General features: G+C 44.8%; 1 protein-coding gene across 2 annotated transcripts in view; it reads right to left on the bottom strand.

Moving 5' to 3' along the window:
• Window positions 1-26,286, bottom strand: part of AP3B1 (adaptor related protein complex 3 subunit beta 1) — a 1,831,130-nt gene that overhangs the window by 1,500,859 nt on the left and 303,985 nt on the right. For both annotated transcript variants that reach the window (XM_078675217.1, XM_078675216.1), the window contains exon 5: window positions 1,332-1,492. In XM_078675217.1, the coding sequence (XP_078531343.1) occupies window positions 1,332-1,492 (161 nt within the window). The remainder of the gene's footprint in view (window positions 1-1,331; window positions 1,493-26,286) is intronic.

The raw sequence follows: 26,286 nt of genomic DNA, 5'->3' as shown, positions 1-26,286 counted from the left end.
ATAACAAATGCAGGTGGAACTCGATCTTGCGTGGACACAATGGGGGCTAGTGTGTAATGTGTTCAGATGTTCAGCACGAGAGGTGCGTGATCACTGCGTGTACTACGTGTGCTATGTCCGGATTAGCTGTATGTTCCTAACCTCATGGGACACCGGACTTTATGGTGTTGTGGGAATGCGCGCACACACCTCCGGCCATGTGTGCTTTATTGGAGATATCTCCATGGACAAGTGTGGTGTTGATGCCTATCTGTGGGAATGATAGGACGTTCCTGTTGGCGCGATTGTCTGCTGGCCACCCCACATGTGACCTGTTGATCAGTACCCTCAGGCCTAGGTCTCATAGCCTGCCTAACCACATATTTCTGAGCCGGGATCTTTGAGAGTTCATGACGGGTGAATTCGATAATAGAGATGCGATTGTGTTCTTAAATATGAATGTATCGTTATTGACATCAGCGTTTTCAATATTAACACCATAAGTAAATAATCTGTTTTTTACAGAATAACCATTATTTAGAAACATACTAATCAAAGGGGCTCAGTCTAAATCTTAACAAAATCATCGGAGCAACAGTTGTACTATTATAAAACTACCTAGATAGGTAGGTTTAAAATACACAAGCAAACTATGATAGAACAAAACAACATGTAATTTACAATCTTTAATCCCAATATAAGCAAAATGAATGATAACTACCAAGAGTTATAAAAGACATCACTTGAAAAACAATTGTTATTTCAAACAGGCTATTTTTTAACCTCAAGAATTTAAAAGAGTAAATTGAAGGTCCGCTGACATCAATGCTTAGTCTATGAACTATCTATCCATAGATACCAAGAGACAAAGCATTACAATGATATACTAGAGTCACAAGGGATTAAATATATCCCTGTGGCTCTTAGCCCTGTTACTCCCAGCCCCTGTAATAAGTAAAAGGATAGCTTGAGCATCCCAGACTTCAAATAAGCATTTCAGTCGCAGTGCTGGTTGCATGAATGTTCTTGGTGCAGCCAGCTCGCAAAACCTCTCATTGAACATTTGTCACTGAAACCGGGTGCTCTCTTCGGCCTCCACTGGCCTAATTGCTAAGTAAGCACATACATTGAATACATTTAGCCTAGAACACAGAACTTCCTGCAGTAGATCCTAAACAAAACCTGTAGAAGGTCAACTCTAAATTGTTTGCTTAGCAAAATTAACAACCAGCATAAAAGTGAATATCAAAATAAAGACAGAGAATTTGGTAATTGTGACTGCACTCAATTCACATTATATGTGCAGAAAATACATTATTTCCAGCAGTTCATACATGTAAGTGACGACTTACCTATATAATTTCTGAATTGCATGTGAGGCAGTTTTTCTAACATATGGTGACAGGTCTGAAGATGCTTCTTTAATAGCCAGCATCATAATAGGAACAATAATTGGCACACGGATGCTTGACAAAACTCTTAATGCACTTGCACGAATCAACTGGTTAGGATCCTAAAATAGGAAACAAAACATTACAATTTATACAATATTTGTTTCCTACTAAAAAAACACTCAAGATTTCACTCAGTTGCCCAAACATCCTACAAAGAAATAGAACTGCTTGGCTAATTTCAACCGAATGCTTACCGAAATCCCCATCCACCCCTATGCTCCCACTCACCATCAAAGCTGGTGAGAAATTAAGAATGGCTTACAAGTCTATTATGTAAATGTAAATGTAAATGTAATTGAGCTTATATAGCGCACAGCTACCCGCAGTGGGTTTCCCGGCGCTTGCTTAGGGAACCCTTCCTGGTATTCCCCTGTGAGATAGCAGGGTATCCACAAGGTGAAAGTCAGGCATCCCGCCGCGAGGGGCCGTTGTGGAGATTAAGCAAGCTATTGCCCAGAGTCGCAGAGTGTGAACCCGTGAGTCGAGGAGGCACCGGGGCGAGAATTATCGAGTCAGTGGAATTTTTAGCCCAAGACTCGCCGAGGCGGGGAATTGAACCCTGGTCCAGGACCGATCTCAGCTTCCGGGTCTGCTGCCTCTAACCCCTGAGCCACACTTCTCCACCTGAATCACGGACTATACTAGTATGTGGTTGTTCCTATACTAATTTAACTGTTACTAGCCTACAGGTAATTAGTGTTCCAGTTGGTGAACACACAGGAGATGTAGTAGCAACAGGGATGTGCAGCATTACGACAAGAAGTCCATTGTCAGATTGAGTCATGGGGTAGGCTTAATGTTCTCTTTGACTTACGCCAAGCATGACCAGTGTTTTTGGCAGTATCATAGAATAATTAAGTCCAGTATCACAGTAAAATCTCCTGTACACACATTTTTTATCCTTCTCTACATGTTTCAGTCTTATTGGTGCTATACATCAACTATACAGAAATGTATACATACATTATTGCCTTTGTCTAAAAATATAACATTAAACAGGGAAGGCTCCTTTCATGTATATCTTCCAGAAAAATCTCTTGCTATCAATTTCATGTATTCCTTTATTGCAATATCTTCATTATTTCTGCACATTATGCCAGTAAAACAAACTCATATGAATGTGTGTTGTCTCATCTTAAATTGCCTGCAAATAGCTAAATGCAACATCCGAAAGACCCTGAGGATTTCGTCAACTTTGTTCCTTCCTTGGCTTTCTAAAGGCAGATAATCTACTAGGTACCGGCTGCTGCCTAGTCAGTTAATTCTATTAATAGGTTATCGGTAAATTACCTGCCCAATAATCTGGGATAACTAACGTTGTTTCAGAGTTTGGATTGATATACTTCTTTGTTACATGGTTTATACACCTGATGCAATATTTAAAAAATCTAGTTATTCCTTAATGTACAAATACATTTACTCTAATTTATACCTACTACCCAGTTCGATTTCCAACTTCACTCTAAACCTGCTCCATAAATCCATTCACTCAGAGCGCATAAAAAAACAGTTTTGCTTCCTTCCTGATTTAATATATCTTCCACATTTATAGAATGTGGCACCTAGAGGCTGATTTGGATAACTGGGTCTTGATGTGCTCATTGTTGCTGTTGTAGCAGTAGATGCTGCCCAATGTTCTACTGTTTTTGAACGCTTGCGGCAGGTTCCCCTTCATTTTTACATAATTGTTTCTGTTTAGAAAATATGATTTTGTGTTCTAATAAAACAACTCAAACGTTCGATTAAATCGCTCAAAGTTATATTTGGAATAGAAGTAGGTATTTCCTCAAACAGCCAGAATACCAAGAGAAATCTTGATTTTAGAGACAGCAACATGACCCATCAATGACATTAGAAAATTCTGTGCTGAATGCACCAACGTTGCTAACCTACTTACCTGCGTCAAAAGGTTTTTAGTTAAAAGCTATACAAAGAAGTCACAATGAATCTAGACATTAAAATACACTAAGGTGTTCTCAGAGACTAAAACTGAAGTTGTGCCAGTCCATTCATGATATATCCAGGAAGAGGATGTAAAAATATGTTATTTACTGAATCCTAGGTTTCCATCATTCTATCGTCATTAAATGTATAATCATGAGAATATTTAAACTTATGTGCAAAATTCTTGAGTATTTTATGAAGATAAATCTCTTTAAAAAAATAAATAACAAATACCTATTTTAAAGTGTTTTTAAAGAAGACACATTAGAATGAAAACTGACTGTAAAGAATATTTGTGCCATTTTATTTTCCTTAAGAATCTCGGTCATACAAGAAAACTATTTACCCAGAATTAGAGGCGGAGGACCACATAAAAGTTTAATCATACTCTGACACTTTATGGTGGTAAAGATGATCCACTGACATAATGCAGTACAGTGGCACCTAGCACCAATTAATTCTTCTGGCTACAGTAAGCATCATAATCGATTTTTCTGAAGTCGCTGTCCCAATATTTTATACACTTTCAAAGTGCACCATCTGGCCTCGTGTATAATTGAATTGGTCTGCCTTAATGCCTTGGCTGCCAACCTCGCAACACTAATTCCAATGTTCCACAGCATTTCTTTGATTGCCAAAAAGTCCCTGAAGCCGAGAAGCTTTGTTTGATGAGATTTGAGCAATAAAGCCACCATTCTGAGCTGGAGTTCTCATCAATGTTGATGGTATGTGATACAGTTTGTTATTCTAGGCATATACCAATTGACATCCTGTTGCTCTTGCACTGGGACAACAAGAAGTTGCTCCTGAAAAAAATTCAAGATAGAGTGAATATTGTTCTTCTTCGATGAAGAGAACCTCCCCAATCCAAGCCATAAAGAACACGCCCCTTCTGATAGCTGCAAACATGTTGGGAGTAATTGGGTCTATATAACGCAAAATACCTGCTCACAACGCCATGTGCTCAACAGAATCACTGAATTTTCAGCTCAGTGATGTTAAGTGAAGAAACTGTTACGTACCTTCAGTAACTATGTTTCTGATGGACATGATCTACCTTCAGATTCCTCACCTTTTAAATAATCCCAGGTATCAAACTGGATCCTGAAACTTCAAAGCTCTTTAATACTGGTACAGGATTGCTGGCTCTGTGTCAGCACCAGAAGTGATGCCAGGTGACATCACCAAAGCCATATATCACCCACCCTGGTGTAACAATGTCAACTTCCATCTGATTTTTTTATGTCCTCGACGCGAACAGATGGAGCAATATCGTCCAGATACAGTGTAAAATGTTAATTAGCACCTTATTAGTATTTCCCAAGTATAACCATACGATCAAACGAGGAAGAGGGTGGGATCAGTGAGGAACCTGCAGGGAGGCAGAGTATCCACCAGAAAAATCATTAACAAAGATAGATAACTTTACTTCTGTTGTATACCTTTAACTGTACGTTCCATCTGTTGACTAGATTCCCAAGCAATACCCCTCCAGAAGGTGGGTTGCTGGTCAGATGAGGAAATCTTGCAGTGCAAATCTGACAAAGTACCCATACCTGCGCATCTCGGAGTCCAAAACAGTACATTTTGGGAACATGTGCAGGGATGCCCACATTGCCGTTTTGCAGATCTCTAAGATGACAACACCTCTTACAAGAGCAGAAGACATTGAGTTAGACCTAGTGGGATGGGCTCTACTACCTTGGGTGGTCCATTTTTGGGCATTGCATATTTTGATGCAGAGAATGCTTCTGAACAGTTTCCCTTCCTCCTGACACAGTAGCCAACAAAGAGCTGATCATTCACTCTGTGGTCCTTGGTACTTGTGACATAGCAGTTAACCACATGCCTATGACCAAGGTAAAGCAGCTGCTTCACCTCCTACATGGGATGTGGCAGGGGATAGAAGATGGAAGTGTGATGACTTCCCCCGGTGATAGAGAGTAACCAGAAAACCACAAGTCCCTTGTTCAATGAGACAGGCACAAGAGGGATTAGTACATAAGAAAAGTGAACCCTCCTAAACATAATCCAAATCAACATAAAGCAATCTGAAGAGGTGAACAGTGGGCCCTAGGAAATTACAACATACGGTGTAAGTCCTGTCCATCTGTCCAGAATTTTTAACTCAACATAATCAAAACAAAATGGGAGGTAAGCCTCGCGGCGGCCAGGGTACGGGCATCCCCAGGCGCCAGTATCTTGTCTGGCCCTTTAGTTAATGTGGAGCCCACTCTCTCGGAATTTCCCCCTATGTCTGTTGCAACATCTCTGGATATTATATCCAAACTAAAGTCAGGTTCCCCTCTGGATCCGTGTCCAGCAAAATCTTTAGCGAGAATGGCGGGAGTAATAAATCCTATCATCAAACCCACGTGCTGAATCTTTCTCTCAGCTCTGGAGTGGTCCCTCCAGCCTGGAAGCAAGCCCTTGTCATACCATTGTTGAAAAAGCCCAACCTGGACCCGGAGGTGTATGCCAATTATAGGCCTATCTCCCTTCTTCCAGCCCTTGCCAAAGTAGTTGAGAAACATGTACAGACTTCCCTCTCTAATTTCCTTGAGAATAACAACCTTCTACACAGCACGCAGTCAGGCTTTCGTACCAATCTGAGCACTGAGACTGTGTTCCTGGAAGTTACAGAAGCTATCAAGGAGGTACTGGATGCAGGAGGCAAGGCCATGCTGGTAATGCTCGACCTATCGGCGGCATTTGACACCGTCCCCCATGAGGGTCTCCTTGTCAGACTTAATGAGATCGGTCTGCGGGCGACGGTGCACAGCTGGTTTAGATCCTTCCTAGCGGGCCGGTGTCAGACGGTCTGGGCCCCCCCTTTCTCTGCCGCGGTGCCGCCATTGGAGGTGGGAGTCCCGCAGGGGTCTATTTTGAGCCCGACTCTTTTTAATATCTTCATGACCCCTTTGGCAGCACTGGCGGAGTCCTTTGGGGCCCAGATCCTGTCATATGCCGACGATACTCAGCTCCTCTTCACGTGTGGGAAGGGGGCTGATTTCGATGGGGAGAGCATTAGAGGCTGCCTTGGGGCTGTGTTTAAATGGTTCCAGCAACACAGCCTCAAGTGTAAATCCGAGGTGCTTTTCTTCGGCTGTCGGTTGGATCCCATCTGGCAGTCCTGGTGGCCTGAGAATATGTTTCCTCCCTCGGCTGCCTCTACGACGGCCAAGAACCTTGGGATAAAGATTGATAACGATCTGTCTATGAAGCCCCAAATTCTCGGCCTCACAGGAAGATGCTTCGGCCTTCTCAAGATGCTTCGCAAATTTCTCCCACTTCTCTCGCTGACACACAGGAAAATCACGGTGCAGGCGCTTATTGGATCTCGCCTTGACTACTTTAACATTCTGTATTTGGGTTTGCCAGAATATCTTCTCCAGCGCCTGCAAATAGTTCAGAACTCTGCTGCGCGTGCCATCTTTGGACTCCATCGGCGCACCAGAGTTTCCGATCTTTTGAAGACTCTGCACTGGCTGCCCATCTGGAAACGTATTGTTTTCAAGGCTCTCACCTTGGCCTTTAAAGCTCTTCATGTGACCGGAGCTAAATACATCCAAAGGCGGCTGGCTTTCTACCAGCCTGCCAGATCGCTGAGGTCAGAGTCGTTGGCCCTGGCCTCGGTCCCGGTCATAAGAAGAGTGCGAGTCGGTGGTTGTTCTTTCAGGCGCTTAGCGTCTCAGCTCTGGAACACTCTGCCGGGGTATACAACCTTTACAACGCAACTTTTACAACGACCTACCATTACCACGCATTTTTTACAACGCAGGATCCATTACAACGCATACCATTACAACGCATGTATTTATAACGCAGGTACCTTTACAACGCATACCATTACAACGTAAGTATTGGTAAGTATATCATTTTATTAAAAATATTATAAGTTTGGGTTTTTGGGTAAAGGGGTATTTTTAGGGTTCAGGGTCAGTTTTCAGTTTTTGGGTAAAGGGGTATTTTTAGGGTTCAGGGTCAGTTTTCAGTTTTTGGGTAAAGGGGTATTTTTAGGGTTCAGGGTCAGTTTTCAGTTTTTGGGTAAAGGGGTATTTTTAGGGTTCAGGGTCAGTTTTCAGTTTTAGAGTAAAGGGGTATTTTTAGGGTTCAGGGTCAGTTTTCAGTTTTTGGGTAAAGGGGTATTTTTAGGGTTCAGGGTTAGTTCTGGGTTTTTGGGGTACAGGGGTATTTTTAGGGTTCAGGGTCAGTTTTGGGTTTTTGGGTAAAGGGGTATTTTTAGGGTTTAGGGTCAGTTTTGGGTTTTTGGGTAAAGGGGTATTTTTAGGGTTCAGGGTCAGTTTTGGGTTTTTGGGTAAAGGGGTACAGGGTAAAAATTAAATATAATTAAATTTAAATTACATTAAATTAAATTGATTAAATTAAATTAAATTACATTAATTAAATTAAATTAAATTAATTAAATTAAATTAAATTACATTATATTAATTTTAATTAAATTACATTTTAAAAAATATTATATACTTACCAATACTTACGTTGTAATGGTATGCGTTGTAAAGGTACCTGCGTTGTAAATACATGCGTTGTAATGGTATGCGTTGTAATGGATCCTGCGTTGTAAAAAATGCGTGGTAATGGTAGGCGTGGTAAAAGTATGCGTTGTAACGTCATACATCCCTCTGCCGGTCACTCTCCGAAGGAACCCTAACCTGTTGGCCTTTAGGAAAGACTTGAAAGTCCTGGTTGTTTGTTCAGTAGGTTCTTCCCCTCCTTGTCTCTGTCCCCTGTTCGGTCTGGGTTTAAAGCGCCGGGACACTCCTCGGAGTAGCCGAGCGCTGTATAAAACACACCATAACATTAACATTAACAAGCTAGCCAGGTGTCATGCTTCATCCTCATTCACCAAGAATGATTATAATAGCAAATGTGTATCCTGTATTGCGAGAAACACTTTTTGTGAAGTAGGGGATCCAATGAGGGTGATTTATAATCTTCAAGGTACCTCCAGAACACCTTTACTCAAAGTGAAGAGAAGATGTTACAAATCTTAGACCGCAAGCCTGGGAAAGTTATTACTTCAGCAACGTTATGGTCAACATGTTTCTATCTAGAGGCCCCATCAGGGGTCCGTGGCTTTCATCAGGATCTGTACACCTAATAACCGTTCAAGCCAAATCAGTCAGCACACATTCAATAAGAATGCCAAAGTGGTACAATACCCGTGTTTTGGTGTTGTATATGAGATCTGAAATGAACAATACAATAAGGACAGACAAACGGCAAAATAGGAGAAAATATATGGTAAAAAAAGCTTGAAGCATTATATGCATATGCAGTTCATCATCACTAGATGCTATTGTTGGAGTGAGACAGCAAACCATACACGTGAACAAAGCCATAGTGTACATACTGCAGTAAAGTACTAGTAGTGATTAACACCCCCATTTGCACAATCTCTTCTTACACTTAACTAAAATAGATTATGCCACATGTAGGTACGCATTGGAGGTCCCCGCAATCAAACAATTGAGTGACAGCAAAAGTGGTTAAGGGGTCTGAAATAACATGAAGATACTTCTTTCGCCTATATAGGAGGCCATCTATTAACTTTGTCAAAGAGCGACCCCCGTCTGCACACCTACTTATCAGGCATATCCTCCGAATATTGACAGAGGACACAGAGAACTTAATGGTCAAGCTTGCTTGGGACAGCTCTTGTTGGTGTGTGTGTAGTGGTGAACACCGTAAGGTGTACATCGCCACTGAGGGCTCCTGGGAATTGGAGTCTAAAGGGCTGTTGCCTCTCTCGGACCCGACAAAAGTGAGTGAATGAGTGAGTGTGTGAGTGTGAGCGTGCGTGGTGGCACGCATCTAACACATTGATGTGCCCCTTGCAGATACATAAAAAAATTGGAGCCCAAAAGGTAGCTACCTCTTGCGGACCCAACTAAAGAACCACACGCGTTATTCATACCTGCTACGTTTGCCATTCCCCGGGGTGAGTGGCCTTAATATAAAAATGGGGTCTACATGGTGAAAATCAGAAATTAACAAACTGGAATGATGGTCCTACCTCAGCGTGTGCTAGATTCAAGGGATAGCTGTTCACGCAGTGAAATGATGTGGGAAGGCTAGTCTTATCTGTGTCCACGGAATGTCGCTCGAGTCCTGAAATATGGGTTTTCAAATGATAGACCCATCGAAGATCTATTTTAGATAGTCTCTGGGTGATGTTAAGTTGAGTGTTACAAACCTTTTCCAGCACAGCCCATCTAAAGTCATCTTCCATGTGCTGTTGTTCAATATAATGTTTTATCATTTTAGTGGCTCTCCTCTCGCATGTGCTCATTAATCCAGGAGTGCAACCTATCGGGATTGCTTAACATTGATGTTTATTTGAATGGCAGTAATCACCTTAAGAAAAAAACAGCTCTAATTCACAACAATAGCTTGTCAGGGAAAAAGGTCATGAAAGGCAGGCAGAAACACAGGGCTTGCAACTCACTGACCCATCTTGCCTACCTAAAAACTATGAAAACTGGGAAAGGGCCTAAAAGGAGACCCCATCAAAAAGGTTATAAGATTTAGGTGCCACAGGGGCGTAACAAATCAGGGGTACTGATAGATCAACTACTCGAGAAACTCATTCACAGCAGAGGCACTGAACACTGAAGGTAGATGTGTGGGATGAACAAGTTACTTACCTTTGGTAGTGCTCTTTCTGGCAGAGGCTCTATCGGAATATGGAAATTTAACAGCTGTATCCCTGCACGCTGGCAAGTGGTGCTGAAGGTTTTGCATTGATATAGTTTTGTACTGTACATGACATGTGCAGGCCTATACAGGCACAACCAATGTGTGCTGATGTCCGATGCTTTCGGATTCATCGAACAAAGAGTTAAAATAAAATCAATGTGACCAGTTGGAATCTAATCAGATGAAAGGGCCCAGTTCAAGAACAGGGAGGCGGGTTTAGTGCACAATCCGTGGTTAGATTCTCCACCAGGAAAGCATTACCTGATGGTAAGTAATTTCTTCTACTGATAGGGACTTCTAACCACATATTCCTCACCTTTTGAATAGCTACCAAAGTAGTACCTTCCAGGAGTTGGGTCTGTGAACTGTTTCAAAACAAAAAATCTTGAAAGGCTAAGCAGGCAAAGTGCCCTTACTGGTAGACTGGCTGTCTAAACAAGTGTTATCCTTGAGCACCTGCGTTATCTTTCCTTGGATGGATGACAGGAAGGTTTTCAATGTCATGTGGATGGTTCTGAACTCCATAAGGCTCATATGGAGCCATGCTTCTGCCGAAGACCAGACAACTCTGATCTCCACCTCTACCAGATCGCCTCCACAACCCAGAAGGGATGCATCAGCCACCACTGTGAGATTTGGGCAGGGTAAAGAGAGGAGACTGCAGCGGACGCAATCGTGGTCCAGAAGCCAACACTATAGATATTTTGCAGTTACCTCCAAGAACTGGACTAGATCGGAAAGATCCCCCAAGTGCTATGCCCACTAAGACATCAGATTCCACTGCAGAGCCAGTATATGCCATCTGGCATACTTTATCAGTCCCAGCAGCTTCGGAATCATCCTCACTGAGATACCGGACAGAAGGTAAAACATATGGATCATAGCCAGAATGTATAGGGCTCTCTACTCTGGGGGATAGGCGTGAAATTGTACCATGTACAGAATTGATGAAGGGGAGCGTCTGCAAAGCAGTAAGGTTTTGCATTGGTATGTTGACTGTGAACCCCATTGATGTTCGGAGGTTTGCCATGGGAGGTGGGGGAACCTGCCTGGGGTGCGCCTGCCTTCAATATTGAGACAGGGAGAGACTGGGAACCCTGACCTCCGAAGGTGTGCAGCAACTACCGCATCACTTTCGTGAACATCCAAGGGGTGCTGGTAAGGCCAAGGGGATCACAGTGCACTAAAAATGTTACTGACTCACCATGAGCCGCAGGTAGCACCTGTGGGCCTGCAGGATGGGGATGTGCAGGACAGGGATGTGGGCCTGCAGGTCCAATGCCACCATCAAGTCTCCGGAGCAGAGGACAGAGAAGGCCTGTGCAAAGGCGAGCATTTTGAATTTGTAATTTCATAGCAATGCATTTAGACGGCAGAGGGTGCCTCTCTATAGTTCCTTTGGCCAAAAGAGCACGCACTTCTGCCTGCAACAAGGATAGGTGGTTCTCCATCAGCCGTTCTGGTGATACTGAATGGTGCATCGAGTTTTCGCGAAATTCTAGGGAGTAACCCCATGGCGCAGTTTGCAGGACCCACTTGTCTGAAGATATCATTTGCCACCCTGGCCCAAAATGTCATATTCTACCTCCGACAGGGTGGCTTTGTGCCGGCAAGGGCATGCTTAAAGAGATTTGGGGAATGGGCAGCTGGAGGAGCGGAAGACTGGGCTGCATGCTGACCCGGTTATCCATGAGCTTGGTAGATGCTGTGGCCACAAATAGATTGGTAGGCATTGCTGTACCAGCTGGATTTGCTGTAGTTACTGAAACCCCCCGCCAGGGCCATGGAAGGGACAAAACTGTTGGTGCAGTGGTATAAAAAGGCCCAGGGAGAGCTTTGTGTCCTTGCTATCTTTAAAGCTCTCCAGGTCCAAATCCACGTTGTTCCCAAAAAGACTGTCAGTCAGTCATAAAACTTTATTTGATTAAAGTAACTCATAAAAGCAACGTGGATACATTTCAGACAGCCAGTCAACAATTTAAAAAGCTAAACAAGAAGACTTGTTAATTATCCAAAAAGTGCAAAAATGCAGTGCAGTACAAATGCTTCATGGCAAAAACACACACTACCCTTAAATTACCAATGTGAATAAAATACTAAAACCAATCTTAAGAGAGCTAGGGCTATACAGTCTCAGAAATGGAAGTAAAAATAAATTCTCCTCAGAGAGTGATAAAGGGGACAAAAAAATGTCTAGTAGATTGTTTTGAGAAATTATCACAAGGAGGGGGGACCTGTAGCCATATCCCACGAATAGGAAATGCTACCAAAAAATGCACTGTGCCAAGTCTTAACCTAGTGAAGTAAAATATATGCCGAGGTTTTAGAATAAATGTCAGATAAAATTGCTGCTGGTAAAAAGAAATCATCCCTTGGGTTAACATGCATACAAAGTTTGTAGGCAATGATTCTACGGCGACCTACCAATATCCTTTCCATATAAGTTGCCTTCATTTCTACTTTATCAGAGGGCAGAATGGCAGCTAGATGTAAACAAAAAAAAGAAGATTGCTAAGGCCAAGATATTCAAAGGCATGTCTGCCTTAGCATAACCATGGGATTTTCTTATAAATACTAATGGTCAGGCAATGCGTTAAAATTTGCCTGGTAAAACGGTAATCATCTGTGGCCTACATTTTTACCAATAAAAGTAGGGGTGCACGCCCAGTGTCCTGTAAATGGCTACGCCCCACTTCAGAATGGCAAAACGAAGTTTAAAATCCCTTTGGGACCATCAATAGTCTCTTAAGGAAGGTGTTCTCAGTAACTTAGAACTTAGAACAGTCCCGATAACCCCATACTCCTGCAGTGTAAGTTGCTATAGAAGTACACTTAGCAAACACAGGGAGATGATGGACGGAGCGCTGAAACTTTTCAGACACTCACCCCCTGTCACAGATCTGGGTTGAATCCATCATCATTCCTTACCTCACTTCGCCACCTCAGTACAGACCCAGCTATATGCAAATCAGTCTTGACCCAGCGCCTGATGGGATACAAGATAGCCTGGCTGATGAAGGGTGTTACCCAGAAACCGGTCCCAGGATGCTTGTTTCCGGTACAGGGAAGACCTGGCTTGGCAGTTCGGGCTGGACTGTTCCCATGAGGCACAGGGTCAAGACTGATTTGCATACAGCTGGGTCTGAATTGAGGTGGCTAAGTGGGCTAAAGAATGATGGTGGATTCAACCCAGATCTGTGACTGGGGGTGAGTGTCTGAAATGTTTCATCGCTCCGTCCATCATCACCTTGTGTTTGCTTCCATAGAATACACTTTGCCTTATAAATTGTTAACATTTCTCGAATTGGTTTCTGGCCAAGCTTAGCTGCGAATCAAAAAAACCTCTATCGCTCTATTAACTTGCTGCACCTTCAAAGTTAAAAGAGGTTCCCACTTGAGCTGCTTATTAAAAAGAACTCCCAGGTAACAAATAAATGTAAACAGTTTCGACAATATTTCCTTGTAAACGAAAGGTCTTTGTTTTACTTCCTTTTGGGCCACCCACCATTATATGAGATTTTTTAAGATTTACTTTGAAGTCCAAGGAAAACATAAATTGCACAAAAGCGTCAAGGGCTTTTTGGAGGCGGTTTGCTGTCCAGCATCATCTGCGTAGAGAAGATTGGACAGAGACTGTGGGGCAGATGCATCAAAATAGCTATTTGCGATTCTCAAATAGCGATTTGAGAATTGCAAAATGGTATGTATATAAAAAAAAAAAAAAATTTAAATCGCAATTTTTTAGTGATTTCTTACAATTCCTTAATTGTAATTAGCAAATTGCTAATCGCAATTAAGGAATAATTTCCCATTCATTTCTATGGGCCAGGAGGCCCATAGGAATGAATGTGAAGTTATTCTCAATTTGCGATTCGCAATTTTAGAATCGCAAATTGAGAATAATTTCAAGTGTGCAAGGGTGTCATAAGGAGACCCCGATGAACCCCTGAAATTTACATGTGTGCGCATATGGCGCACATACTTGCCCTAAGGGCATGTATGAGCGCCACATGGCACCTTAACAAATGCCAAAAAGTGCATTTGTGAAAGAAATCGCAAATTACCACCAAATTGAAGTTGGTGGTAATTTGCGATTTCTTAAGGTGAATTCGCTATTTCTTACATAGCATTTAAGAAATCGCTTTTTGTGATTCCTTAAATGCTTGCGCAAAGTTAAGGAATCGCAAATTTTGCGATTCCTTAATTTTGCGATGCCATTTCCTTCATACATCCCGTTTTCCTGATTTTTTGTCGCAAACGCTGCTTTTTTGCGAATCGCGTTTGCGACTAAAAATCCCGTTGATACATCTGCCCCTGTATGCCTACCGTAGGCAAATCCAAGTGCTTCTGCAGAAGGAAGGAATCAAGACCAATAATATAGGCAAGGAACAGGAAGGGGGCTAGGATACAACCCTGATGAACTCCCTCAGTTGAAAGGCATGATTCTGTGCATTCACCGTCAGGGCCGTAACGCACTTTCACCATGGTGTTCTAATGAAGCCTAGTAAGGAGGTTACCTAGGGCTTCTACCACCCCCATATCGCCCACCATCTTACAAAGTTTCTCTCAATTTACGGTGTTGAAAGTGCTCGACAGGTCCATAAAGGCCAAATGTATTGAGCACTTCATGGACTGAGTATACCTCATTACTATTAGCGTTAAATTCAGACACTGCTCAACTTTCCCACGACCAGCTCTAAAACCATATTGGGTCCTAGATAATATATTATTTTCAGCGACCCAAGTTTCCAATTGGGCTAAAATTTCTCTTCCCTAGGACCTTGGCCGTGGCATCCATCAGGAAGATTGGCCTGTAAAACGCTGGATCGTTTCTATCTGCCCAGCAACCAACAGGTCAGACCAAGCTTCGACCCCAAGTTCTTCACTTCTGCATTAAGAATAACTTTAACGTTTTTCAGTGCTTACCTGAGTACACCTGTCTGGGGACGGGACCATCAAATAGTAGGTCCATAAGACTTGCTTCAATGTACCTGGAGAATACAGTGGACCGCATACAGGCGTGCTTGCAAAGAGCCGCACCGGTGCCTAGGACGTTGTCAAGTAAATCAATAGCGCCCAGCTCGTAGCAAATAGTGAATTTGGCCGCATCGCATAGCCTGAGATAGGATACCACAGGCTTCACCATAGGGTGCTCCCAAACCACTAAACCCCACAATATGTGCGAACAGCAGCCTAGAATAGAACTGCCATTCACAGAGCACAGTGGTAAACTCACAGCGGGAAGACTGTTTTTCCAAAGGTCTCTATTCTGGTGAAATCGCTATAAGGGGGAGTAGTCGGGAAGGAATTCAGACAAACTTAGCGGCTGAAGCCTGTTCCACAAGGCTCTCAGGGGTAAGGTGCAGGGTAAGTCTCGACTGCCCAGAACAATGCACCTGGTCACCTGTCAATTAGCAGGAGGGCCTGAACAGGGCTTGGCCCAGGTCTCCAGGCCCTCAAAAGTGTGCCCATAAGAGCCATATTAAAAGGCAGAAGGGGCTCAAAACTCGTTTGGCCAGATTGAAGTACCTCAGACATAACATTGGTCTTAACTTCCTGAGTAGGAAGCTTAAGATCAAGAACCTTCACTGTACTTCGTGCAACCATGACCAATGAGGAGATTTCTCTGTGGAAGAACCCGGATCCAACACTTTTCAAGTATCTGGAAGGCATCCAGACAACTGGCAACATGGAGGTCCTTATATCAAATATCATCCAGATAGGGCTGGGAAGACTCATCCCTAGAATCGTAGCCACCATTGTCTGAGTCCATGCCAAACAATTTGTGTAGGATAGAATCCTCTCCAGGGAACAAGAGCATTGTGTCAGACACAGATAGGTGACCAAATGGCTGTTGCGCAGTTAAAGCATTGTTGTCAGGGCGGTGCTGTCTCAGCACCAGAAAGCACTAAGAGTTGGCCATTGTCATCCAGTCGATGGTGCAGGCATTGGCAAAGGTGGGTCGTATTCCAGCATGCATTGTGGACCCGGAGAGGGAACCGGAACTGATGGTCGGATATACACCCGGAACAAACACAGAGGGCCCAGCTGGCAACTGAGTTAAACCACCACCCCCTTTTGTAAAACTGAGTTAACCCACCCGTGGAAGCCCAATTGGGAGTCCTCTCAGGTCACTTCAAAGACGTGCCAAAGTAAGGCTTCATGGGATTCCTCAATTTGCTGTGGCATCACCAACGACTCCAGAAATTCAGATTGCCATGGGACAAGGGTCGAAATCAGCTCCACGATGAAATGACTTCAGGAGCAAGACCTGGAGGCACAATGACACTTGCACACCTTCTCAGGACATCAGGAGTGGTGAGACGGGAAAAATACCCACTTGGACTTCTTGTGTTTTTTCTTGGACTTACTCAAGGATTTGAACCTCAACAACGATTTTAAGCTGGAATGGCTTTGGACCGCGACTGGTCAAGCGAGGTGTCTTGCTGTGTTTCGCTACGAACACCTTTGCTTCCTGATCTTGCATGGCCTTGGTTTGCATCAGGGGGCAGTCACTGCAGGTCTTAGAGTTATGGCCTGAATCCAGGCACACTAGGCAAACCACGTGTGTGTCAATCACAGACAGTTGTTTGTGAGATTCCACACAGGGTTTGAATCCTGTAGATTTAGGAACCGACATTGCCCCTTTCACACTGTAGAATTTGTTGAAAAATTCAGAGATACATTCTCAAAGGAGCTGAGGGATAGCTCTGGAGTCATCTGTTCTGGCATTAAAGGAAGTGATGCCAGCACGCATGGGTGGCACCTATATAGGCTCACCCCCAACACATCTGGCATGGAACGACAGTGGAAAATCTTCCTGCGGACAGGTGGGCAGGGGTACTGTTGAAGTTTTTCTAGATCCAGGCAGATGCCTGGGAGAATATTCAAAGGATGAGGAACCTGTGGTTACAGGTCTCTATCAGAAAGAAGAATACTGATAATGCTGCCAAATATCCCTGGACAGTGCTCACCACACACTTTCTCTGAGCCAGAGAAAGTGCGCCCTGGACGATGTCTGACAATCGGGCCCACACAGTATTGAAAATCTTGTCCACGCTCCGCAACACCAAGTTGTCGTGGTGCACGGACAAGTTTTCCATCTCCCAGAATATAAAGATTTTGTGGAAGGGCAGCGAGCAGACAAGATGACATCTACCACCTCAAGCAGCAGCTGAAAGGAGCTTAGGTGTCCTGCTCAATCTCTAGGCATGAAGGTGGAGGCTCTGAAGATCGGGGCAAAGGACTATACCTCCCAACCATTAGAGAAGATCTACCCTGAGAGGCAGATGGAGTGAGGAATTCAGAGAGAGGAGCATAGAATTTGTGAACCACACCATTATCAGCCAATCAGGGGCAAAAACAATGGCTTGGGCCCGGTCTGAGCGAACCTGCAACAAATCTCGAGGAGTCAAAGGTATGGGGAGGTTAGGTGGCGGGGCGGACACAGTGAAGCATTAAGTTCCACCTCAACACGCCTCCCAAGGACCCCTCAACAGATACAGGAAGGCTCAGGATTGCTGGCACTGAGCATTTTCCGATGAGTCAAACAAGTCCTTCTGAGGAGTGCCCCACAGGGCAAAGATATCTAGGACTACCCCTGACAGAACATGCCACCTGTGATCAGCAAGGTAACGCTGGCTCAGGCTGTCTGCTCTGACAATAAGAGATACTGTCAGGTGACAGGCTGTTAATCACATACCTGGATGGTGTGGCCAAGACCAAAGTCCCCAGGCGCCCTGAAAAAGGAGTTGAGACCCTACTCCTCCTTGCTTGTTCATGTACCACATTGCGGTCCCATTATCCTTCAAGAACAACAATCCCGTTGCAAATAGAGGGAAGGAAGGTCTTGAGAGCCACCTGAATATCCCGCAGTTTTAGCAGGTGGCTGTGAAGCACCTGCTCTTTTGGAGATCAAAGGCCCCTGATCTCCAGATCCTCTAGATTGGTGCCCCAGCTGAAAGAGGAGGCGTCCATCACTAATGGAGGAGAGTATATTTCCTGAAGAAGGTTCTCCTCAGTCGCCCACCAGACCACATCCGCCGTAGTGTTCCAGGACATTACAATAGTTCAGATACATCTTCCGTATGTTTGAACGCCAGCCAGCAGAGGCACCACTGCAGACCCCGCATGTTCCAACACACATGCCTTACAAGGGGAATACAGGAAGCCAACCAACATAGCAGGCATTCCCAGAAGAATGGGCTGATTATCTGGATGTCCCAGAACCTCTGAGAAAGCACTGAGGTGGATCTGCTGGTGAGGCTGGGTTTTGGGAAATAACAATAACCAATTCCAGCTCTGAGGACCAAGATCCTGGGGGAGTCGGAGGGTACCTTGGTGAATTATGTGTGTAAGAAACCCTATGTTTCTTGTGTTTTTGTTTTCTTCTGTCTGTGAAAAGTGCAAGGATGGTAATCTCAAGCAGCCCCAAGATTGGCACTGGCATCTCTTGTCGTGTGGGCCTGGACCATGAAAGGGTTTACCTCCTTCTCCTTGATTGCTTTTGGATGCAAACTGTGGCAGGACTCTCGAGACTTCAAGTTATGGTCTGACTACAAGCGAGCTTAAAGCCAAAACACTTAGAAGGAAACAGCCTATAACTGAGACTTGTTTATTTTCTGTGAGACAGTTGGAGCTCCAGATATGCATCACAGTTGCATAAGAAAGGCAACTGACCATCACTGCGCTAGAGTGGGCACTATTTTGCTTTGGTGATGTCACCAGGCGTCACTTCCATCTCAGACACTGAGCCATCGATGTCAAAGAGCACTGAAGCTTCTGGATCCAATCTCACGCCTGTGATTGTTCAACACATGAGGAATCTGCAGGTAGAAATATCCATAACAAATTATGATTCTCTATACAAATCTGTCAGGTATTTATTTAGCAATCCTATGCCAAAGATTTGGCGCTCTGCAAAGTTGAAGGCATAGAAACCAACAGAAAGCCAATTCAGCATATCTGATTTACTTAAATTGTTACTAAACTTGAATTCCTTTCCATAAATTTCCAGTTCATCTACAAAGGGGGATATTGGTAGATGCTGCAGTGAGAATGAGGGTTTGCAGTGTGAGTGTGCATTGTGTGTGTAATCTGGCCCCTACCTGAATATGCTCATAGCCTTTCTTAGAAAAGTCCAAGTTCAACCTTATCAAACGTCTTCTCTGTATATAGTTAATTTTACTGTAAGGGGTTTATCTAAACCTGGTTACATGGATTAAATGGCAGATTATCTGTGAAAAATAAACGAAGTATATCCAAGATCAATCAACTGCTGCATGAGAATTATTCTCCTACCCAATACATTTGCATAGACATTTACACCCACATTAAAAAGAGTTCTGCTTCTTTACAACATAGTTGTACTTTTTGACATGCTGTTGCACTGCAGCATAAGCAAAGCTGCAACTTCTTTAATTGTTTTCACAAACTGCCCCTTTGCTGCACACAAACATTAACCAATGAACAGTTTGGGCTATAGATTAGTAAAACACGTGAGAATCCCTCTGGAACACGTCCATGCCTGATATAACATTTGCCTTTAACTCTCTTAAATTTAAAATATAATGTATTAAAATGACAATGAATAATACTGTAAAATAGTATTGAATAACACTCTGATATAAAGCTAGGTCATTATTATTCTCTTAGCCATCCTCAGAAACCAACTGTTCTCTTCCTGCTTCATCCACTCACACCACCTACAGCATTTCACACTGGCAGTTTAATTTATTAAGTAATGATGATGCTGCTCATCCAACACCTACTGACCTTCTCAACTCCGCAAACTCAGCAAATCCTATTATTAGGTCGTACCAACTTTCCACCCGGTCTTCCAAAAGGCCAAGAGCTCGAACTATTGGGACCAAAAATCCCTTTAAATCCAACCCTCTGTGCACAACCAGCTGGATTGATATTGCTGTGAAGGGTTGTAGATTAAGAAAGTGTGTAAACCTTTTCATACAAAAGATATTACATTCCGTTTGTTAGGAAGGGAATTACTCCGGCACGGTGTACAGTTGTGTTCCTATGCTATGCTATGAATACCAAACTGTTTGTATGTGGTATCTTGATTTTTTTTAAATTGTGGTCCTGTTCTCGCGCTAATCGAACGTCTGCACAAAGGCCTAGGACTGCCCCTTGACAAGAGTGAGAACTTGGGCCTTCCCTGTGGCCAGAAAAGGCACACGAGTCGTGACCTAATTTCTCAGTGGACTTCCGCATTTGTGTATGTGGACTTTGTGATACATGCAGTGTGTGCATGAGAGAACTAGAGTAAAGGAGGCCTGTGAGATCCATTTTTTGGATGACTGTGGGCAAGCCCTGTGGAAAGGATGAGGGTGAGGTTGCTTTCCAATACAGTGGAAGTGTACTGCTGACATTCCTGGCGCTGGAGGAAGGAGTCCTAGACACTGAAGTGAAGAAATAAAAGAATTGAATTTTATAAATTCAGTCGTACGCTGACAAGGGCGGTTGATCAGACTTCCTGTAGCAATGCCATTTAGTAGACGATGGGGGGAGACAGAGAGGGGGGGGCTGCAGTATCTGTTGTTCAACATAAAAGACTCCTTAGAGCATTACTCTACACAAAAACAGAGTCTGGAGAGCTGTGTGGAAAAGACACCTAAGAGGATAATGACCCACAACTTAGTCCTGAAAATGCAGACAATGGATCCACATATTCTCTGTGTTATGACAGTATAAAGTGGGACCCACTGACTCCCACTATTGTTTTGGTTCAAAGTTCTCTATAACCAAGGAGAAACAAGGAAGAGGCTGCTTGGAAGGGGACCGAACAACCAGAGTTGTGCTAGCAAAGCTGGTGTCTGTCTCACAGCCAGCCTTCATGAGATGAGGGGCAATCATCAGAGACTTTCCCTTGCTGGAAGACGCTTGAGTGTCACACAATAATACCCCACCATATCTGACATTAGGTTGAAAGTATGTTCCTAAAACACTAAGACAGAAGGGAAAGCTCAGTCTACAAGTACAAAAATCCACTTCTGAGTGGTGGCATCTATTGCATCTCAGATATAGCTCCAGTCCTAATGCATTCAGTCTCTTCCAGTATAATATAGTATGAACCAATCTTTATCTGTTGCTAAGGGATGGATACTTGCTTTGTCTGGGAACAACAATATCCCCATTGTTCATCCGTAATTTCTATCCTTAAATTCTTATTCCATTCCATTGCACTCTAGCGATAATCTCCTTGGGTTGTTGCACTGTCACGATTGTATAAAGGCGAGAAGTTTCACATTTCAACGAACCGGTGCCTATAACAAATGTGAGTGCATGTGAATTCTGCTGGGAAAGATTGCGATTTTAGAAACAAATTTAGCTTGATTCATAAGTATGACAATATAGTTAAATGTGTTCTATCTAATCTCATTTTAAATTGATCGATGGTGCCTGACAGTATTATTATTATGGGAGAGAAGGCACCCCTACCACTAAAACTGTGGACGTGCAGGGCCTTAGAAAATCTACACTATAAAAGCACACCCAAACATTGGGTGGATCGGCAAGATGTTAACCTCAAGTTTATGAGGCAACGTGCCCCTAGAGATTTTACAAAACAGCATTTTAAACTTCAGTTAACAAGAAAGGACTGACTCAAGAAGGAAGTTTGAGAGTGAAATTTAGAAAAACCATATAGGTTTATTGCAAAATGTAAAATTACAATACAGAAATAATGGAATGGTAAAACACTATTTGGACATAAAAACGTAGTGTGGGGGGCGTGGCTTCGCGGTGAAACAGCATGGCCACCTGTTAGGGTTCCTCCTAGGCCCCCTTCCCTGCCCAGTCAATCCGCCACACTTCTCCTGATCTCCGGTGCCAGATCGGTAAACCGGAGGTGCAGCGGTGCTATTTGCTGCAACTTTGATTCCTGACAGACGTCGTGAGCCGGAGATATCCCGGCTGAAGTTCGAGGCCTTCTATCCACAGAAATGCCGGGACCTCACGTAGGTGCGCCCGCCGTCGCGGACGCTGGTTTTGCCGGTGGGCCCGCAAGCCTACCTACTGAGCCTGGCTGTGACGGAGCCGGGCCCCGGCATTCAGAACGGCGAGTCTCAGCCGGCCGCAAGCGGGGAACTGTCTCTGCCCTCCGAAATTAAAGCGGTGCCCGGCTCTACAATTCTGCACCACCACAGACGCCGATATCTGGAGCTGCGGCACTCTTCACTCGGGGGGGCCCCCAGCTGTGCAAGCTAGGGTCTGGTGAAATTGCGCTCGCCACAGCGGGACCCGGGCGCGCAGCTGTGGCCCCCTACAACACCATGTTGGGCCCGCCAGCCTGTGGTGTGAGGGTCGCTGTTGCGGTGCACGGCCACAGACCCTGGGATATCACCAGTCTGCACTTTCACCGGCTGCCCACCCTTTCCACATTGGCCCTCAGCTGAATGATCTTCTGCTCACACCGTGACAAGCGACAGGAAGGGCCCATAGATGTGAATACGGAATAGACACGCTCCCCAAGTCACTGCGCTCCCAGTGCACCAGCTGCTGCCTGGCAACCTACCCTCCAAGTACCCCCCACCCCATCAAGTGGCCTTTGCTAATTGCCCAGTGTTTGCGCCCTTCCGCGACAGCTCTGAGTCCGACAGAACCTCTAAACGGTGCGCAACTGGCCTGCGGTGCGCAACTGGCCTGCAGTGCGGATCAAGCCCCGATCATGGCCAACGCGAAGGGAACGAAAGCAGCCCAGGAAAGTAGGCTTGACCGCTACACCTGTCCAAAGGCAGACCTGCCCGAGCGGAAGGGAACTGGCGACAAACAGGGTGGGGCGGAACATGACCCTGCAGAGCCCACAATTAAAGACCTGATGGCAGATATCACTGGAGTGCGAACATCCATAGACATGCTATCCTCTGAAGTGACGCTGATTAGAACTGACTTCACGAAGTACAGAGAGAAAGTCAAACAACTGGAACTCATCGCCACAAGCCTTGTGGAAGATACCTCGCAACTACAGACCAACATCAGGGAACTACAGGCGTTCCGTAAGTTTGCAGAGGACAAGCTGGACGATTAAAAAGGGCACTCGAGATGCAATAACATCCGCGTTCTCGGTGTACCGTAGAAATCAGAGGGTCCTGCCACCGACCTGTTTATAGAAAACCTGATTGCGACAAAATTGCAACCAAAGAGCCTATCCAAGCTGTTTGCAATTGAGAGAGCTCACAGAATGCCTGGGGGACGCCCAAAACCGGAGCCCCCCTCGTCCGATACTGGCCCGACTGCTAAACTACAGAGACAGAGACACAATTCTGCTGGCAGCCAGGGTTGCTCCTCCGATCAAAATGAACAATTCGGAAATCGCCTTTTTCCCCCCCGACTTCACCCAAGCAGTGCAGATGCGTCAACGCTTCTTCCTTGATGTCAGAGGGTGCGTGAAAGAGGCCTTAAATATGCAATGCTCTTCCCGGCGCGTCTGCGAGTCGAGACCGATGGGTAAACTCGCTTCTTCAACCTACCGGAGGTTGCGTCTGATTGGCTGGACAGCTGGAGGACCTCACCAGAAAGTAACTCCAACGATCATTGAAGCAGGCAATCTGTCTGCGACGGACAGGCTTTTGATTACTTTCAGCCGCCGGTTTCTCCTTTTACATAAGTTGATCATTCGAGGTCTCCTGATCCTTTAAGATGTCAAACTGTAAGCCAGTATACTAAAGTATTTGCTAGTCTAGATTTTGCTTAACTATTATAACATGCACCTGTTATTTGTAACGGTAGGGTGGGGGGCTACCAGGGCGCTAAGGCCTGTCCCCACTTTCTTCTTTAAGTAACTTGTTAGGCGACAGGCACTCTGCATTTGAGAGTCATGGGCAGGTCTGAGCCCAGAGTGCACGGGAGCAGGGTGGGGGGGTGGTTGGGAGGGGTTGTTTTTTCTTGTTTATTATTTTTTGCGTTGTCTCGATGGTACAGTCCCTATTGGAACAAAAAGCTGCTACGCTCCACGTATTTGTCAATGGGGGCGCAACGGAACAAAGAAGTTAGAATCTTAAGTTGGAATGTTAACAGGTTAGGGGACAGGATTAAAAGATGTGTAGTATTCCAGCATATTAAGCGGCTATCACCAGATAATGTATTGCTTCAGGAAACTCACATAATAGGTAACACATGCAAGGCTATGCATAGGTGGGGCTACTCAATGGTAGAGCATGCGGGATTTGCATCCAACTCCAGAGGTGTGGGTATCATGCAAAAAAAATCATTCCCCCCATCACTTATGTCCACTCATGTGGATGACCGTGGTAGATACGTCGGGGTCACGGGCACCTTGGAGGGCCGAAACATTACCTTCATGACGATATATGCGCCTCCAGGGCTACAGGCCGCAACATTTACTGACCTCAGCGCAGTGCTGCTAGCTTTACCAGATGGGCACCTAGTACTTGGCCGCGATTTTAACTCAATAATATCGGGTTCATTGGATAGACATCCTCCCCGCATGATCCCTCACACTACGCACTCCTTCTCCAGTTTCTTGGAAGCAGTGGGATTGGTGGACGGATGGAGAACGCATAATCCCGATAAGATCCAGCACACATTTCACTCTGGGGCATACAATAGCCTTGCCCGCCTAGACTATATAATTGTTCCGGCTCCGCGGGTTACTGATAGCCATGAGATCCAACATTTACCCAGAGCTATCTCCGACCACTCCCCCTATGGGTCCACATAGTTCTGGATCACACGCAGGTGGGACGAGTTGCCCCTATCAACGCCTGATATTTCAAAAACCCTAAAATACGTAAAGACATGAGTAAAGCCATTGACAATTATTTCTTGGAGAATGAACACACAGTTGACTCCCCACAAATATTATGGGAAGCCTTTAAAAGAGTGGTCCGGGGTCAAGCCCTCTCCCTCATAGCGGGTTCGCAAAAAGACAAAACAAAAGCCATCTCTGACGTGGAACATGAAGTTTATCGTCTTGAGCAGGATGTAAATTCAGATCCTTCACCTAAGGTCCTTCACACTCTCTGCCTCCGCCAGGACGAATACCGGGCACTGGTCACTGACCGTGCCAAAACAATGGGACAGGATAGGCTGGGCCCACTATGATTGGGGGGACAAGGCTGGAAAACTAATCGCCTAGTTGGATAAAAAAAAAAAGAACATGCTAGTAGGCTTGTTCCACAACTTAGAGATTCTGACATGTCCCCCATCACAGACCCCCAGGACATAACCAACCAATTTGCAACACACTTCCGCACAGTATACAGCTCGGTAGCGCCATATACTGAGGATGACTCCTCAGATCTTCTGCGTGATATCTCCCTCCCAACGCTCTCGTACACCGACCGAGCATTTATAGAGTGCGCCCTCACCACTGACGAAATAGCGCTCGCAATCAGAGCGCTTCATTCGGGTAAGGCTCTCGGCCCCAATGGCATCCCGATTGCACTTTACAAGCTCCGTCCAGATAAACTAGCTCCATATCTGAAGTCCATGTTTGAAGAGAGGCTTAAACAGGGATTGTTGCCCCTAGACCAGAGAATCGCAACTATTGTCACAATCAATAAGGAAGGGAAATCCAAAACAGACTGCGCCTCCTAATACCCTATTTCAATGCTTAATGCAGAACCTAAAATCCTAGCCAAAGTACTCGCCAATAGGTTGATTAAGGTAATAGGGGACTTAGTACACCCGGATCAATCGGGATTTATGCCAAAGAGGAACACTGCTTTAAATCTGCGCAGAGTACATGGGGTCTTTGTCAGGGTACCAACCATCCAGGAAGACGCCATCATAGTCTCACTGGATGCCACTATGGCATTCGATACACTTAAATGGCCCCATCTTTTCGCCGTGCTCACGAAATTGGGATTTGGGCAGAGTTTCAGCCAGTGGGTGAGTCTATTGTATGGCACACCTATGGCTCAAGTAGTCGTAAATAAAGTCAGAGACTTTCACTCTAAGCCGAGGCACCTGTCAGGGATGCTCCCTCTCTCCTTTATTATTCGCTTTGGCCCTAGAACCCCTTGCAGCATTGATCCGAAGAGATGTAATGATCCGCGGAATGCGATGGTTGGCAGACTGGGAAGATCGTATTTCTTTATATGCGGACGACTTCCTCCTATACCTCACATTCACCAAAAGATCCCTCATTGCTGTGCTCTCATTAATGGGCAAGGCGGCCCTTTTTAAAATGATGTCCCTACCCTGTTTC

Source organism: Lissotriton helveticus, chromosome 2_1 (genome assembly GCF_964261635.1).
Source record: "Lissotriton helveticus chromosome 2_1, aLisHel1.1, whole genome shotgun sequence".
NCBI lineage: Eukaryota > Metazoa > Chordata > Amphibia > Caudata > Salamandridae > Lissotriton > Lissotriton helveticus.
The sequence above is the reverse complement of the archived record's forward strand: the minus strand, read 5'-3'. Positions and strand labels throughout refer to the sequence as shown.